The sequence below is a fragment of the Phaethon lepturus genome, unplaced genomic scaffold (genome assembly GCF_000687285.1).
Source record: "Phaethon lepturus isolate BGI_N335 unplaced genomic scaffold, ASM68728v1 scaffold7709, whole genome shotgun sequence".
NCBI classification, from domain to species: domain Eukaryota; kingdom Metazoa; phylum Chordata; class Aves; order Phaethontiformes; family Phaethontidae; genus Phaethon; species Phaethon lepturus.
Window position 1 is genome coordinate 291 of NW_010562695.1, and position 18,683 is coordinate 18,973.

At 38.1% G+C, this 18,683-nt stretch overlaps 1 protein-coding gene across 1 annotated transcript; it reads left to right on the forward strand.

Moving 5' to 3' along the window:
- Window positions 1-4,091: 4,091 nt before the first annotated feature.
- On the forward strand, window positions 4,092-17,071 carry PABPC1 (poly(A) binding protein, cytoplasmic 1). The gene is made up of 14 exons (XM_010294354.1): window positions 4,092-4,280; window positions 4,378-4,493; window positions 8,157-8,296; window positions 9,601-9,695; window positions 11,289-11,426; window positions 11,522-11,617; window positions 12,288-12,560; window positions 12,743-12,836; window positions 13,028-13,138; window positions 13,993-14,147; window positions 14,606-14,690; window positions 14,875-15,005; window positions 15,308-15,403; window positions 16,632-17,071. The coding sequence occupies exons 1-13, from the start codon at window positions 4,107-4,109 to the stop codon at window positions 15,398-15,400; spliced, it is 1,701 nt and encodes a 566-aa protein (XP_010292656.1). The 5' UTR covers window positions 4,092-4,106; the 3' UTR covers window positions 15,401-15,403; window positions 16,632-17,071.
- The last annotated feature ends 1,612 nt before the right edge of the window (window positions 17,072-18,683 follow it).

Sequence of the window (18,683 nt, forward strand, 5' to 3'; positions counted from 1 at the left end):
TGGCGGGCCTCCTTTGCTTGCTTTTCATGTAGAATGCTGTATGCTGCTCAGTTTCTCTTTGCAGTAAACTCTCTGACATTGGGTGTTTCCCAAGTTGAGTTTTCATTAAACTTGCTTTACTCGACGTGTTGCTGGTTCTCTAAAGTTAAATCAGTAAAGAAACTTTCCAAGTAGTTCTGGTCCATGTTTTTGCTACATTTGGCAAACTAGCTTGTTCCTTTGGAGGGTATTTCCATAAAAGAAGCAAATGTGAGCACTTCTTAAGTTTTGTGGAATCCAATTAAAAGAAAAAAAATAATTAGGCTAGCTAGAACATACTTGATTTCAAGCACAGTTAAGTAAACAGCCTTCTATTGTAATGTTTTTATTTTCAAGCATATGAAAGTGAGAGATTTGAATTACAAACTTTTCAAGCAATTAGATTAACTGGCTTTCAAAATTGGCTTCAGTATATAGCCATTATCATATCAGACTTTGGTGTACCGATGATATCTGTGTGTAAGTAGTAAAAGTTACTGTCTCATCTTTTTAATGGCAGATATTTCACCTGTTATCAGCTCTCTCACTCTCCATTGTTTAGGATGAGACGATTTGAATGCTTGTTTTAGCATAGTTTGCTTTAATTCAGTAAAAACCTACGGTACAGTTTACCCTCAAAAAGAAAAATAAGGGGTTAGCAGAGTTCTGTGATACAATAATGTCAAGGCAGAAGTTGAAGGTGATTCAAATGCTTCTCCTCCTTAGTAATGACAGAATTCTGCAAGGGCTGACTTTATCATTGTCATTAGTTGAGCAACCTGTTCAACTTCTACATTTTGTGACTTAGTTTGTAATTTGTCAAATGTGGGAACAAATAACATCTTTTTCACCTGAGCAGTATTTGCAGTCAGAGTTTGAGAATGTGCCTCTTCTAGCATTTGGAGTAACAGCATTTTTATAAGTCTTTTTCAGACTTTGGGAAGGACACTTTTTATTCTACACCTAGTCCAGTTCACCCAGAAGTATTTCTCATCTGCATCAAACTTGCATCTGGCATGTATTTGGAAGCACTTGTTTGAAATATACTTAAATGATATTGTGAGATTATACTTTTGCAACATTTTTTAGAATTTTATTTTCTTGGCAAATAAGTGGAAAATGTTTGATTTTTTTTTTTCCTAGATCTTTCTATCCCTTTACGGAAACCTTGAGGTAGGAGGTCTGAGGGTGAATGGTTATTCCTACAGTAATACTGGTTTAATTTTGATTCCAAACTACCTGCCTTTTCTTGGTTTAGCTTAATTCTTAGTTATGTCTTGGGCTATACTTATTAACCAGCTAGGTAACAACTAGCTCGGTTTTTGAAAATGTCTTTGAAGGTGTTTTTGACATTCCCAGCTGTCTGTAAACTAGGGATCTCAAAGCTCTTCCAAAAACTAATTAGCCTGATGACACATTTGTGAGGTATGCACACATTTCATAGCTGTGACTTTTCTGAATTTGAGTCATAGTCTGGAGTAAAACCCAGGCAATCTTGCTTAATCACTAAACTAGAACTATTCTTGAATAATCTGAAACTGCACTTCTTCCTTCAGATTTTTTGGACAGTTATGATTCCAGAGTTTTATTATTTTATAGCTGTTGCTATGTATGTTTAGCATTAAGTGTATATTCTGTGTGATTTTGAAATTGTTACTGAAGTGGACTGTCCAGTTGCTCATGACTAAAATGGGAACTGGTGACTCATTCAGTAAAAGCTCCAGCAGAATCAGCAAAAGTACAGCAGGGGTAGGTGTGTCCACTTGGTAACAAGTTAACTGCTGAATGGAATTGCCTCTTGCAAACCAGTGTGCTGCCTTTTATGGCTGAAATGTAATGAAAGTAAGCCAGTTTTACTAGTTGTGAATTTTCATGAGAGTAGTTTGTACCTGGTTGCAGATGTAGTCTAGTAATAAAATCTATCGTGGAATGACAACGTGGATTGATTAAGCTTGAAATCTTTACCTTTCTTGTACTTCTGCTCCATAGAAGAGCTGAGGAGAGCTCTTGGAAGTTTCCATGCTGTCTTTGTCTTTATGGAAAATTGCATTGATCTAAGATATGTGCTCACCATTAGTTGAGAGTGGTAATGTTTGTGAACGCTAGTACGGACCTACCTGGAGTCAGTTGTTTGGGAAATCTGTCCAGGAACACATTTTTGAGGAGTGTCAGGATTATTCTAGAAGCAATTAGCATGAATTAGAAAAAGCCTCTTCTCTAGTAAAGGAAGCACTGTTACTACTTCTGGAAATAATGAACTGTTTGTTGCTGGCACTTTTGCTGGTGCTGGCAGTAATAATTCTAATGACTTCCAGGGCAATACCGAAGTGTTATAGATGTTTCTACTGTGGCCTGTCTGATACACACAGTTCCCTTTTTTTGGCCACCTTTTTTTTTTCTTTTGTACTGTAAAGCCTTCCAATGCTTTTTGTTTCTCAGTATCAATATTTAGGTTGTCTTTTCTCTCCTGCTTAATTTATATTAAAATTTGTGAAAGCTTCCTTAACTTACTTAAAAGACTGGCAATGCTTATATTTTTTGTGGCTTCTGCTTAAATCAGTTGTTGACTTGCTGCTATCTTGTGAATATGGTAATAGTATCAACAGATTATTTTTTTACATGAAAATGTTAGATGTCTGCCTTTTTAACTTCTACAGATGTCTTTCAGAGAATATAATCTTCAAATTCACTTGTAATCTGAAAGTGTGGCAAGAAAGGATGTAAAACATGGTATACCAGCTGAACCAGAGGCTGATGGCAGATTTTCTTTGGCCACTATATCCAGCAACATAGCTAAAGATAAAAGCAGCACTTAAAAAATGAAAACATAAAATAAGGGTTTTCACAATGTGATTGGCCTTTGGTCCTTCTCCTAAGAAAAGCAATTAACTGACACCATTACTGTTTTTAAATCAGTATTAAACCAATTGCAGTCTTGTTAGCATCATATTACTCTGCTATATACTAATTGCAGTGAAGTGCATTAGTCTTGATGGTGTGACTTCAGGTATTTATTGGGACTTTTTTTAGTGTTCTTCCAGATGTACAGGAACAATGATGAAAAGGAGCTAATATAGGAGACTATAAAATATGTCTGCCATACTTGAGAACTGTTGCTTTTTCTTGCTTAAATAGCTTGTTGACTTAAAACATCACAGATCTGTCTTGTTGCCTTGAAGGGACATAGAAAACTGAAGAAGTCTTGATACTTCCCTATCTAAATACACTGAGATCTTAAATTCAGGCATTGAAAAGTTAGTTACAGAGTTCTACTTGAAAAACAGCTCAGCTCCGCTGGAGTAACACAACCTGGGTTATGTTACTTCATTTTGCTGTTTTAATGCTTGTTCCTTTGTTGAGCTTGTATGTATTTCATCATGAGCTTTTTATATATCTATATATATAATTTCAGATTTTCAAAATAAGTAAGTTCTAGTTTTAAATCTTTGAACTGTCCCTTGCCCAGAAGTCCATCACAGATCTTTTTTGTAAGTAAGTAGTTATGTGGAACAGCTGCCTGAACCACGCTTGAACCTACCCCTAGCAAAGAAATTTTGTCAATTTAGGGGCATTGCTGATGTAGGAGTTCATATGTTAATGTTTGCAGAAGTCCTCATATAGGCACAAGCTGTACCCCTAAAGGCATTTTTATTGATACAGTATACATCTGTGTGATGTGGGAGTGGCCAACTGATTTTCACAGATGTTAAAACTTTTCCTCATGTGGAATAAGTCATAATTGCTATCACTTGATACATTTTCTCCTGTCATGGTACCATCTTTTCAACAGTGGGTTCCAATCCTTTCAGCTACTGGATTTCTACAGCTTGTTCAGCTGACATATGCTCCTTCCTATCTTGTAAGGCCAGCTTTTGCTGAGGAGCTTTTGCCGGTTTTTACTTGCATGAAACAGGATGGGGTGTATTTACATTGGAGATTTGGGTTTGTGTCTTGTTGGTGATGCTGGACTTAAGTAAAAATTCTGTGAAGAATTATGCTTCAAATGCTATTTCTGTGCTTATTAAGGTAACTTTAGCATTTCCTACTAATTCCATCATGCTTTTCCAGCTGAACGAGCTTTGGATACAATGAACTTTGATGTCATTAAAGGCAAACCAGTGCGCATAATGTGGTCTCAGCGCGATCCATCTCTACGCAAAAGTGGTGTAGGAAACATCTTCATCAAAAATTTGGACAAATCAATTGATAACAAAGCTTTGTATGACACATTTTCTGCTTTTGGAAACATCCTATCTTGTAAGGTTAGTGGAAAATTATTGGTGTATTTAATGCACCAAACTAACTCAGTTTACGCTGGAAACATTCCATGGGTATTACAACAAGGTTTTTCTTTAATAGGTGGTATGTGATGAAAATGGATCCAAGGGTTATGGATTTGTACATTTTGAGACACAAGAAGCTGCAGAAAGAGCTATTGAAAAAATGAATGGTATGCTGCTTAATGACCGCAAAGTGTAAGTACATAAATACGTAGTTGTGGATCAACAGACTGAAACTCATTTTACAGCAAACAAATACTTAAAGCTTACCTAGAAAAGGCAGGTTGTTCTAAACGTTTCTAATTTTAAAGAGGTTTTGGAATTTTAGTGCTAGGAATACTATGAATTTTATTATCTGCCTATTCTAAAGGTAGAATAAGTTCAGAAAATGCTAATAACAGACACTAGGCTGAGGTACTCAGATTCTTTGCCTCAGTCTTTACTGGCAATCTCTCTTCCCACACCTCTCAAGTGGATGAACTGCAGGATGGGGACTGGAGGAGCAAAGTCCCTCTCACTGTAAAGGAAGATCAGGTTCAAGACCACCTCAGGAACCTGAACATACACATGTCTATGGGACCTGATGAGATGCATCCCAGAGTCCTGAGGGAACTGGCTGCTATAGTTGCCAAGTCACTCTCCATTGTATTTGAAAAGCCCTGGCAGTCAGGTGAAGTCCCTGGAGCCTGGAAAAAGGGAAACACTGCACTCATTCTTAAAAAAGGTAGCAAAGAGGACCCTGGGAACTACTGACCTGTCAGGCTCGCCTCTGTGCCTGGGAAGATCATGGAACAGATCCTCCTAGAAGCTCTGCTAAGGCACATGGAGGACAGGGAGGTGATTCGAGACAGCCAGCATGGCTTCACCAGGGGCAAGTCCTGTGTGAACAACCTAGTGGCCTTTTATGATGGAGTGACCACATCCATGGACAGGGGAAGAGCTACTGGTGATGTTTGTCTGGACTTCTGTAAGGCCTTTGATACAGTCCCCCACAACATAGAATCATAGAATCTTTGGGTTGGAAGGGACATTTTAAGATTATCTAGTCCAGACCCCCTGCCATGAGTAAGGACATCTTCAGCTAGACCTGGTTTCTCTCTAAATTGGACAGGGATGGATTTGATGGGTGGACTGTTGGGTGTATGAGAAATTGAAATTTATAGTTGTATCCACAGGGTCGTGGTCAATGGCTCAATGTCCAGATGGAGATCGGTGACGAGCGGTGTCCCTCAGGGGTCCATACTGGGGCCCGTACTGTGTAATATCTTCATCAGTGACATGTTGGGATCAAATGTACCCTGAACAGGTTTGCAGATGACACCAAGCTGAGTGGTGCAGCTGACACACCTGAGGGGCAGGATGCCATCCAGAGGGACCTGGACAAGTTTGAGGAATGAGCCCATGTGAACCTCGTAAGGTTCAACAAGGCCAAGTGCAGGGTCCTGTACCTGGGCTGGGGCAGCCCCCGGTAGGAATACAAGATGGGGGATGAAGGGATTGAGAGCAGACCTGCCAAGAAGGAGTTGGGGGTACTGGTGGATGAAAAGCTGGACATGAGCCAGCAATGTGCGCTCGCAGCCCAGAAGGCCAACCATATCCTGGGCTGCATCCAAAGCAGCGTGGCCAGCAGGTTGAGGGGTGGGATTCTGCCCCTCTGCTCCACTCTGGTGAGACCTCACCTGGAGTCCTGCATCCAGTTCTGGAGCCCTCAGCACGGGAAGGACATGGACCTGGTGGAGAGGGTCCAGAGGAGGATCATAAAAATGATCAGAGGGGTGAAATCTCTCTCTTCTGAGGACAGGCTGGGAGAGTTGGCATTGTTCAGCCTGGAGAAGGGAAGGCTCTAGGGAGACCTTCTTGCAGCCTTCCAGTACTCAAAGGGGGCTTTTAAGAAAGATGGGACAGACTCTTTAGCAGTGCCTGTAGCCACAGGACAAAAGGTAATGGTTTTAAACTAAAAGAGGGCATATTTAGACTAGATAGAAGGAAGAAATTTTTGACAGTGAGGGTGGTGAAACACTGGCACAGGTTGCCCAGAGAGGTGGTCGGTGCCCCATCCCTGGAAACATTGAAGGTCAGACTGGCCGAGGCTCTGAGCAACCTGATCTCGTTGAAGATGTCCCTGCTTATTGCAGGGGGTTTGGAGTAGATGACCTTTAAAGGTCCCTTCCAACCCAAACTATTCTGTGATTCTAGGGAAAAAAATACTGTATTAGGTGTCTTACAAGCCAATGCTGTAATGAGGATTTGGGAACTTTTCTGGTGTTCTGATCTTACTGATCTGGGATGAAGTACAATCCACTGGGTATTCTGAATAGTACTTCCTTTATAAGAGTTGAGATAGATATGTTATCCCTTTTTTGGATGAAACTTAAAGCTCTAGAGTTACTTGGTCCTGAATAGCAGTCGGATTACACTAATGTTTTTATATGAATGTCTGTTAGAAGGCATATCTAGGAAATAGGAGTAGAAAATAAAACTTATAAAAACATAATGTTTTAAACATCATCACTGTTCTATACTGTAGGGAAAAAAAGGTTTCTGGGCTGCTTGGTTAGTCATATCTAGGCGCGCGAGGGGGCGAATGTGCCTCACAGCTATGCCTAAGGGATCATTATGGTATTTGGTGTAGTTGCAAAAGAATACCTCTGTAAATACTTGAGAGGCTTTGGAAAAAGGATAAGAGAAATCAGCATCAGCTTACCATCATGGATTATTTTTACATGTAGAGATGGATGGATCAAGCCACATAGAGAGAGAATGTGTATTTTTGAAACTTTAGTTTTCCTGCTTGTTCTGTGCTTGGCATACTGTGGATGCTTTTACTCAGCTTCCATCTTTATACAAGCTTTTTAAATGAGTAAAAAAAGGTCAGCATGTAGTCATAAAAGCACATGATTTATGTAAATTTTGTTTGATAAAATACATCAGAGTTAATTTTGCTTTGAATTTCTACTCAGGCTAGGCTTTTAAAAGTGAATTAAAGCACTCACTATCAAAATCTGCTGAATACATTGCACTATCATTCTTACCATTCCTGGTTACTGTAAGTCAGGTGAAGTCAAAATTTAAGAAAACGTTGAGTACTTTTTTGGATTTGTCAGATTTGGAACTATAAATTTGGACAATACAACAAAATTTGACAGCAAAAGTCTGCTACAATCAGAAGCTGGTGTTAGCCATGTAATGTCTGTACTAGAGCAGTTCCTTGGATTGCAGAGTGTTATGTTCAGATCCTGTTCTTTCTCTGACAGTATGAACTGACCTTTGGTGTTCCCAGCCAATTTGCAATGGCATTTGACTAAAAGCAGGTTGAACTATTTATTTCACCATGCCTATTTAAAGAAGAAAAACACACACAAAAAAAAATCCCAACAAAAACCCCAAAACAAACTAAACAAAAGTCTTGCTTTGATAAAGGCTGGAAAGGTGTGTAAGGGAGTGGGGGAGAATAGCTAAATAAGTATCTCTTGCTTAAAAGCTGAATCAGGGAACGGTAACTGCTTTAAGGCTGCCAAGTTTTTGGTACAGCAGAGGGATTATGCTGATATCTAGAATTTCTGTTTAGCCACTTTACCTAGTACTCTTTCAAAGCCTGTTTTATGAGTGAACAATCTCTCCAATGGCTTGAAAGTGTTTTTATACTAGTAACTATAAGCACACCAGTGTAGAAAAGGATAGTGAAATTGTCTTTTTTTTTTGGAGGTGTATCATAAATATTTTATCCAAAGAATTTCATGCCTGTAATGAACAATGAGACTGATAAAGAATAAAATATGATGCCAGAGGATTACAAGTAAATTTTTAAACCTTGACAGACTTGCTTTAATCTACACCATTCTGTTCTCCTGCAACTAGATTTGTTGGAAGGTTTAAATCCCGCAAGGAACGTGAGGCAGAGCTTGGAGCCAGAGCAAAGGAATTCACCAACGTTTACATCAAGAATTTTGGAGAAGACATGGATGATGAGAGACTTAAGGAACTCTTTGGCAAGTTCGGTAATGTCTTTAAGTTTATATAAACACAAGTGAACTTCAGCATACTTCTTGTATCTTATCTGTACAGTGCCTTATAATACCAGGAATCAACTAGCTGTCTGATGGTGATAAAAAACAAAAACACACAAACAACCAAAACAAAAAAACAAACAAACAAAAAAAAAAACACACACAAAAAACCCAAAACCAAAAGGTACTGAAAAGTTGGTACTTTTGAATTTCAGATTCAAACTGGATAATTTTAAATGGCCAGAATAGCATATGTAATCCTGCCATCATAATTGTTTCATCTGAAGATAATGTGTCTAAATAGCATTTCAGATGGGTTTTGCAGTTTTTTAAGTTGCAAATAAGTATTTTCTGTTTTAGTACAGACTGATGTTATGAATTCACTACAGGATACATGACAAATGAGTTTGCTACTGCTTTCATTGACCTGCAGACTTGTCTTTACTCAGGGTATCTCTGCTTTTGTTATTCAGTTGTATTGTGATGGCTGACCTAATATGAAATTGTAAAGAACTTTTCCATTTGCACACTGTTTGGTTCTGTCTTGATTCTCAGTTATCCATGGGGCAAAATTGTGTCAGGCATATCACCATGATCTAGTAATGTATATGATGTGTCACCATTGACAGGAAATGGCAAACTCCTTAATTCAGTTACAGATTCTTACACTGGTTTATAGGGCACATCTACTTTATTCTCAGCCTCAGCTTTTTTTTATTTCCTCCATGCTTTTGCTGTTCTCCAGTGGATATCATATAAAGCAAGACAAAAGCCTTGTATATGAACAGGAAATGTCTTTCCACTATTGAAGTATCTGTGGTTGAAATGGTAGCAAATTCAGCTGCTAATATCTATCTCAGCTGAGTCTGTGAACTGCAGTTCTTCAACACCAGGTTAAATGGATAAGCACGTACCTAACAGAAAGGCTTCCTCTCTGGCTTTCAGTACCTGTTTCAAAAGGTAGAAGCACTAATGCTTTTTACATGTTGCAATTTTTAATGAGAAAAACAATTTCATTCACTTTGAAGTTAAATTCCTCTCCCATTTTGGTTGCAAGTACAGTAGGAAAGAAATTCAGCATGGCAGACTTTAGCCCTAATGGCTGAAGTTCAGTGTCAGGGCAAATCAGCAATTTTATATTAATGGGTGATGCTTGCTAGATACTATTATTGGTTCCGAAGTCCTTTGTAATACAAGTGAAATAAACTAAATATTAAAACTTCTAAACAGGATGTTTAAAACATGAAGCGAATACACTCTGTATACGAAGCATAAGTATTTCATTCTCTTTTTAGGTCCTGCCCTAAGTGTGAAAGTTATGACTGATGAGAGTGGAAAATCCAAAGGCTTTGGCTTCGTTAGCTTTGAAAGACATGAAGATGCTCAAAAAGTAAGCTTTGGATTTCATTTTGGGAATTCTATAGCTGAGACCCAAATAATACATGTTTCATCGAGTGGTGTGAAATCTTGTGAATTCATTAAGGGTTTTTAAGTGGTCAAGGACACTGTGAAAACAGGTGTCTGCTTCCTAAATGACTTAGCAGAGTTTCTGTCATTTAGAATGCTTTCTTATGAGAAAATGTCAGTTGATTTGAGGAGCCTATTAAGTTAAGGTACTCTGAGACAGCTGGAACTAGTGTAGAAATGGGGAGTCTTGAATAATTTAATAACCGGTTGGTTGTAGCTGGGCTTAAAGGTCTTTATGAGATTTGGACTCCCTCGTGCTGGGCAACATACCAGCATAGTAAATTATTCTATCTCTGCAAAACCCATATAAATCATTGGATCCAATTTGGTTGCACAAAACATTTGTGCAAGGCAGAAAGGATTGTGTTTTCAAACTTCAGCACTGCAAAGTCAGCAGGAAGTTTGGCACAGCTGTAAGAAAATAGTCAGAGCCCTGTGATGCTGCTTTTACTATGAAGAGTAACTTTGGAAGAAGGGTACTTTTAACTTGTGTATATGTCTATAACATGCCAGTATTCTGTATAACTTAATTCTGCGTCAGCTGGTTGCTTTGATGTGTCAGTTGACTGTGGCAGTAGGGACATAGCATCAGGACTAAAGCTCGACACAGAACAAATCAGGGCAACAAATGAAGTTTGGTTTTCAAAAGGCATTCTGTGATTTGTCAGTAGTGCAAGTATACAAGCAAGAGATTAGAACAAATCCTGTCTGTCTTACCTCTACATTGTTCAGTCTTGCATACATTCGTTGATGAATTGATTCTGTAGTCAGTCATGTGTACGGTATTTTAAATAACAAAATACTAATATCTCAGTAGATACATCAATAAACCGGTGACTTCTGGTTTTAAATTAATTGCATAAATCTGTACCAGAGTTTTCACATCTCAATAGTTGTAACTCAAAAGAGTGTAAAGGAAGAAAGTTTATATTTTCATACTCTTCATGTATGTCCTTAATGAAAGATTAAAAATGAAAAAGCCATATATGAGAGCTCTAGCTTAATATACAGTGAAGAAGGTCAGGTAGATACTACAGTTTCAGATGTTACTTTTAAAAACAGAAGTCAGGTGTGTGAATTAGAGCTTTTCAACTTAATTTGCTTTCTTTTCTCTGTGTTTAGCAAGAAAAGGCTGGAGAAGTAGTTGAAAATGTCTCTGCTCATTGCAGAGGGGTTGGACTAGATGGCTTTTAAAGATCCTTTCCAAGCCAAACTATTCTGTGATTCTATGAAATAGTTAGTCATTGTATGTGACTTGATCATTTTGTATCTTTTTTTCCCCAACTTCATATAGGAAAATTTCTTTGTATCCCTTGTGACTTTTCTTTAACTGAAGCACACTTTTTGCTTTAAGTAGAGAAGTCTTGGGGTATTTTGTATCAGCTAGTGATATTTTAGAGGGATTGGCTCTTTTTCTGGAATCCTTGTTTAACTTTTTATATTTTAATTACATTTTTTGTATGCCTGAAAAACACTGGAATATGAAGCACTGCTAACCTCTTGTTTATTAATGAAGGCTGTAGATGAGATGAATGGGAAAGAGCTCAATGGAAAACAAATCTATGTTGGCCGGGCTCAGAAAAAGGTGGAAAGACAGACGGAGCTGAAGCGCAAGTTTGAGCAAATGAAGCAGGACAGGATCACCAGATACCAGGTTCAGTTTTAATTCAAGAGGACTAACTTTATTCTATGATATTTTTAGATTTACATGAACCATTTGGTTGCAAAAATAACTTGTTTTTTTTTTAGGGTGTAAACCTTTATGTGAAAAATCTTGATGATGGGATTGATGATGAACGTCTTCGAAAAGAATTCTCCCCATTTGGTACAATCACTAGTGCAAAGGTAAAGTAAAGTTTATAGATTGTGCTTGTCCTTTCACTGAAAATGAACAGTGATCCTTCACCAAGGAAGAGTGTTTTATTTCATTGACTAACAGATGTGACCCAGACACTTATCACTGCTATTACATACTATATGATACTATATATATATATACACACTATACTTGAGCAGTCAAACATTGGAACAGGCTGCCCAGGGAGGTGGTGGAGTCGCCGTCACTGGAAGTGTTCAAAAAACATGTGGATGTGGCACTTCAGGACATGGCTTAGGGGACATGGTGGGGTTGGGTTGATGGTTGGACTTGATGGTCTTAAAGGTCTTTTCTAACCTTAATAATTCTGTGATATATACATGGACATCTGCTCTCTTGATTTTTGAATGTCTCAGGTTAAACACATGTGGTCATCCTTTCTTGAAATAAACTGAGTACTGATACTAATGTGAGAAAAATAACATCTTTCCAGTGCAATAAAAATGCTCATTCCTTCACTGAGAGTTTTGTCTGTATTCAGTAAACAATTAGCTATTAATTATGCAATTCTATTCCTTTTTATAAATCAAGTCAGTAAAACAAATCTGTGGTCTCATTTCTAGTAAGCTGAAAAAAGAAACTCTTGCAAGTTGAGTGGGGATAGATACAGCATTCTCTTTTTTTTAAAACCACTGACAGGTCATGATGGAAGGTGGCCGCAGCAAAGGATTTGGATTTGTATGCTTTTCATCACCAGAAGAAGCCACCAAAGCTGTCACAGAAATGAATGGTAGAATTGTGGCTACTAAACCATTATATGTAGCTCTAGCCCAGCGTAAAGAAGAGCGCCAAGCTCATCTCACCAACCAGTATATGCAGAGAATGGCAAGCGTAAGAGCAGTACCTAATCCTGTAATCAACCCTTACCAACCAGCACCTCCTTCAGGTTACTTCATGGCAGCTATCCCACAGGTATGTATAGAGCTGAATAACAATGTTTTGTACTGTGTATATAACCTGTCTAGATTTACCAGTAAATATCACTATTGGCACGTGTCCATAATTTCAGCGTTCTAATTTCATAGCAGAAAGGTGATGGACTGTTCAGTGTGTCCTTCAAAGATAAAATTACACCATGTTTTTCTGTTTGACAGACTCAGAACCGTGCTGCATACTATCCTGCTAATCAACTTGCTCAACTTGCTAGGCCTAGTCCTCGCTGGACTGCTCAGGGTGCCAGACCTCATCGTAAGTCACTTCTTTACCTTTTTCCAGTGATTGAGGTAAACTCTGTAGCATTTATCTTTGTACTTTTAAATACATTTTCACAGCATTACCGTATCAGTCTTCTCTTTGTCATGTTAATGGTAATGCTTCTAAACTCTTGTCACTATTCAGTGTTTCAGCATGTAACTTAATATATTTTCTCTAAAACATAGCATTCCAAAACATGCCTGGTGCTATCCGCCCAGCAGCACCCAGACCACCATTTAGTACCATGAGACCGGCTTCTTCACAAGTTCCACGAGTCATGTCAACACAACGTGTTGGTGAGTTTCATTTATGCAAACTTTAAGTATTAGACTTCTCTTTTAATTTTGCTGGTTCAGAATGATCTCTCAAAAGCATTTGTAAGTTCAATATCACATGTGGTAACACTTCCCTCCTTTTCTGGCTCTTATTAAATGAGTAAGCTAGTATCACCTTCTAGTAGTTGCTTTAAATAGTGCCCCAGCAAAGACCCCTGCTGTGGGCCCATCGCCTTAGCATGAAGCTTTTCTTCTTCTAGTGTACATTTGAATAATACTGTATGACAGCTTCTGCCATTTCTAAACGTTGTTGGGGCAATTGTAATAACAGGTTGCATGTAAAAACACTGCGATGATACAATTTTAGCTCTTATTACTTTGTCATAGAATACTGTGAGCCAGTATCATGTATGCAGAATCTGCATATCACTGAATAAACCAGAACTGATTGTAATGGAGTCTTAATTCTCTCAGAATGTATTAGGCAGTAGTAAGTTTTTAGCTGTATACTTCATGAAGTGTCTTTTTTTAGGATGACTCTTGATGTAATGTGCTCAGGAAATCAGGTGACTGTTGAGGTTAGAATGAAATCAAATTAATACCCAACCAAAGTGAATGTTTTCTCACAGATCTTTTTTCAACAGCATCTAAGAAAAGCAATTCATTATTGAAGCGACTGGAAAGTAACATTGAGTAAACTTTGAGTTTTGAACCTTCAGATATGACCAGTGATGTGACAGTTGACAATACTACTGAGATGAATCTATAATACAATACCTAAATTTAGTATTCGTTTGGGCTGATTTGTTGTTTTTAACTTGTACAGTGTAGGATAAGTAAAAAAATCTTCACATCCAGAATTGTTACCTTTTCAGCTAATACGTCAACACAAACAATGGGTCCACGTCCTGCAGCAGCAGCTACTGCAGCTACTCCTGCTGTACGCACAGTACCACAATACAAATATGCTGCAGGTGTTCGTAATCCTCAGCAGCATCTTAATACACAGCCGCAGGTTGCTATGCAGCAGGTATGTAATTTTAGGAGCTGGTCCATGCTTTTGCTGGTGTTTTTTGCAGAGGAAGATGGTGTGGGGGGGTGATGCTTATGATTAAGAGCTGTCTTTGTTATTCTAGAATTCAGGCTCTGCATTGTGGCAGCAGACTTAATGGCAGTGGGGTTTTAAGTGTATTTCAAGTTCACCTGGGACAGGATGTGATCATGTGTTACTTCATATTTTCCAGTTGCTTGATACCTTAGCCTGAATTCTCCTTGTGCTTGCTTCACAGTGGAGTGGTTGATACTAATCTCCAGCATCAGTCAGCTCTAACCAGCACTATTTGATTAAATTGACTTAGTCGTAACTTCTTCCATGTTTCTGGCAGTGTAGGCATTGTTTATGCTGAGTTGTGGAACATCGGATATTTGAAGCTGCACCTAATTATGAACTAGAATTTAATTTTGAAATGGTGTTAAATTAATTTGCAGCCTGCTGTCCATGTGCAAGGTCAGGAACCCTTGACTGCTTCCATGTTGGCTTCTGCCCCTCCACAAGAACAAAAGCAGATGTTAGGTATGTACATGATACCTTTCTCTACACCTTGTAGCAGAAGGACAGTCAAAGTACTCTTTTATGAATTGTAAAATGCAGAATAAATGGTTTTCGCAGTAGAACATGGCGCTTGTTTCCGTTTTATCTAAGTCTGGGTTGAGCTTTTCAGATGAGATTTGTCACTGATTAACTTTTCTCTCTCTAGGTGAACGTCTGTTTCCTCTCATTCAGAGCATGCACCCTACTCTGGCGGGTAAGATCACTGGTATGTTGCTGGAGATTGACAACTCTGAACTTCTCCATATGCTCGAGTCTCCTGAGTCTCTTCGTTCGAAGGTAGGTGGATTTTTGCCTTACACTAGTTTTATCAGCAGTTAAGTCTACACTGATTTAACAGGTGTTTATGCTGGCACAGTGGAGTAGCAGCAATGCAACAGTGGCCCAGGACGAGAAATTAGAATACCCTTTTTCAGAGTGTGGCAGTGACTTACATTAGGATGGACCGGAACTGTAACGTTATCCTTTTCATTTTAACAGTGCAGGCATTCTTTGTATATATAATTTAAACTGTTTCGTTAACTTAAATGTACAGAAATTGCTAAGCTTCCCTTCATTAATTTTTCCTTTTTACTTAACAGGTTGATGAAGCTGTAGCCGTACTACAAGCCCACCAAGCTAAAGAGGCTGCTCAAAAGGCAGTTAATAATCCTACTGGGGTTCCAAGCGTTTAATAAGTAAGTTTTCTGTGCACTGTAGTTTTATAGGTTGACTGGGGCAGTAGTCCTTAGTCCACAGATTTATAAACAGCGTGCTTCCAGGCTCTGTATTGTTTGCAGCCACAGAAAGTAGCAGCTATGGTCACAGTTGTAAACAAATTTTGTGCTTAAGCCTGTTGTCCAGTTCTGTAGCTCTGCATTAGCAAATGCTTCTGACATTTTGTCTTGTATATTTAGCTGGAATTAAAGCATTGTTTTTAACAGCATATTGAGTTGGAATTAATTTTAGGCATGCATGTAAAAATACAGTTCTGTCAAACACTACTGTTCATACTGTTATTCAAGAGGAACTTGTGGAATTGAAGTAAGCTTAAAATGATACTCCAACTGTATTTTTCCTTAGAAATTAAGTAGCTTGTTTACACTATAACTTGTATATACTTGCCAAAAATCTAAAAATTACACAGTAATTAAACTGGACTACATACTGTCTTGACTTCACATTTTGGTGAATTTAACTTCAATGTCAATTAAAACGTGATTTTATTGCCATCTGCGGGATTAGTATCTTAATTTTGCATGATGGGAAGAGGCAAAAGGGGGTATCTTTACAAATTTGAAAGGGGAAAATGATGTGGAGTTGAGGGTAATAGAGGAATCTATTCTCTCTTCAGTCCAGTTAGGTTTTGCCTGTATATGACCTCAATTTCCAATTTATAGCTATCGTTTGAAGATGTCTGCTTTAACATTTGATCACTTAAAATTTTGTTCTTTTCTTGGTCTTTTAATTTCTGCAACTTTACTTTTGGAGGTGGAATTTGTCACGTTTTTCCCACACTTTTTCCATATTTTTTTGCTAGTGACATTTTCACACTGGAGATAAACAGCTGCTGTCTGTCCTAAACTAAGATGTCCAAACTTTGAGACCATTACTCCGTACACTTCATAATGTTTTAGTAATTGAAAATACTGTTAGTGCAGTTATTTGATCAGCCTTGGTGTGCTGGCCTTAAGAGTAGAGGTGACCTGCAGTCAAGTTAGTTACAGTAATAAATTATTGTGCATAAATTACTGTGCATAGCCATTGTCTAAGGCCATGCTGTGCAGAGTACTGTTTAGTTCTAGGCTCAGTTTTTGTCTTACCAAGTATCACAGTGCTGTTGGGTTTACAGCTGCAGAAAGTGTGTCTGAAAACGTAAGGTTCTGCTTTAATTGTAAAACCTAATAACATTGTTTCTGTTTGCAGAAAGATCCGGGACTACAATCTAGAACTTCGCTTCACCGAAGAAAAAAAAATCTAAACATGGAAAAACTATTAAATATTGAGAAAAACATTGCAAAATATAAAATAAATAAAAAAAGGAAAGGAAACTTTGAAGCTTATGTACAGAGCAACGCCGGGGCTAGCAAAACAAATGCTAGTCCTAGATTACTTACTGATTTAAAATTTAAAAAAAATAGTAAAATAAAAAATACAAATTAATGTTTTATAAACCCGGGGGAAAAGAATTTTCAGCACAGTACAAAAATTTAAAGCATTCCTTTCTTTAATTTTGTAATTCTTTACTGTGGAAAAGCTCAGAATATCACCACTGTTTTAGTTGACAGTGAGAATTGATAGCTGAGCAAAGAAACGTAATTTGGATTATAAAATTCTTGGTTTAATAAAAATTCCTTAAACACTGACTGACTCGTGATGGTTTGTTTTGTACAGCGTGCTTCTTACAAGGTTGTCATTCAGAATGCCAAGTTAGAATCCCTAACTACATCTCTGTAGTATGTTTTAGCAGTTTCTAGAAGAGATTAGCCTCCAATTAGCCACCTGATACTGATAATACAAACTTGGGTGTTGAAAACAAATGAAAAGAGCAACTAGATCCATATCTGGGTTTTAAATCCTTAGTAGCATGTTTGAGCTCTTGTCATTGTCTAATTAGCAACAGATCTTTAAATACCCTACTTTAAGATGATCAGTAGGAAATGGTATTATAAAAGAAAGGCCTGTGTTGGAATTGTGACATACTGACACATGATCCCATTTGACCACTGGCACATGGTGCTCATTCTCACAAGTTTTGGTGGAAGGAGCAGTCTCTAGGTAGGTCTGTGGCTGTCTCTTTAGATGGCTAATGAGCCCTGAGATGGAGGCAGAGTCACATGGGTATGGGTGAATGAGCATGAGTTGTCTGCAGTAGTGAGTGTTGCAGAGTTCTGTTGTGAATGTATGAAGACAAGGTGTTCCTACAACAAAACAGGTGAGGCTTCAGGTGGTAATTATTAAAAATTGAATGCATAGTAATGAAAAGATCATGCTTTTTACACAGTAAAAATCCTGTGGACAGAACTTAATCCTGAGTCAGATACTTCTAATGCCATGCTCCCTAACAAGTGAGTGGCTACCATTAGCTTTTTTTTTAACCTCTGTTAGTAAAAGACCAATTGGTTTAATATTAGCTTTGCTACATTTTGGGGTTTTTAATGTGCTGAACAAATCCTTCTTGTCAGAGGCAGCTTTGAAAGTCTCAGCTAGCTCTTTGGGAACTAAATTACTGCATTATTACTGAAACAATACAGTTAGGGTGCTTTAAATCAGCAAATTTGAACACTAAGTGATCTGAAGTTGAATGCTGTTCCTTATTTATTAATATTTACTACAAAGATCTCAGTAATTTCCAGGTGTAATGTGTCACAGTTCTGCATACGGTGAGCTTTGCAAAAGCTGGTGGACATTTTTCATCAAATTTGTGAATGGTGAAATAATTCTAGCAATTTTACTGGCACCAGGTATCTCCTTTTTCCTGCAAAAGGTGACCTTCCTGGTTCATCCTTATAGTTGACTGTCATTTTTAAAGTAGAATTGAAGGGGGGGAGGGGGGCTTTTTAAAATAAATTGCTGCTTGATCTAAATCTGAGCTAGTATACAATGCCATAGAAACAGTCCTGGCCTTACTTGGGGCTGATAGGACCTTCAAGTCAGCTTGTGTGTTAATCACTAAAAAGAGCACGGCAGCAAAAGCGAGAAGAGCCAACAGTAGCACATGAGCTGTTGAATTTGCTACAGGACCTTCCTGAGGTTGAGATTTTTGCAGGTTTAACTGCTGAATGCGTAATTGGGAGAGAAACAAAAGCTTTTGTTGTAAAACAAACTTTCACTCTGTTAGCAGATATACTGAAGTTGTCCATCTGCAGATGGGTTATCACACAGTTGTGTTGCCTTTTCTCACCCTACCACCCTGCTTTAAGGAGGGAACATGAGAGGCATTTTCTACCCAGTTTAACCCATAATTGGCTCTGTAAG

Excerpts from the sequence above, each read along its gene's own strand:
- PABPC1 (XM_010294354.1), top strand. The coding sequence starts at position 4,107 with ATGAACTTTGATGTCATTAAAGGCAAACCAGTGCGCATAATGTGGTCT. Across the intron at positions 4,281-4,377 it reads GAAACATCCTATCTTGTAAG|GTGGTATGTGATGAAAATGG; the intron begins GTTAGTGGAAAA and ends TTTCTTTAATAG. Across the intron at positions 14,148-14,605 it reads CGCAGGTTGCTATGCAGCAG|CCTGCTGTCCATGTGCAAGG; the intron begins GTATGTAATTTT and ends ATTAATTTGCAG.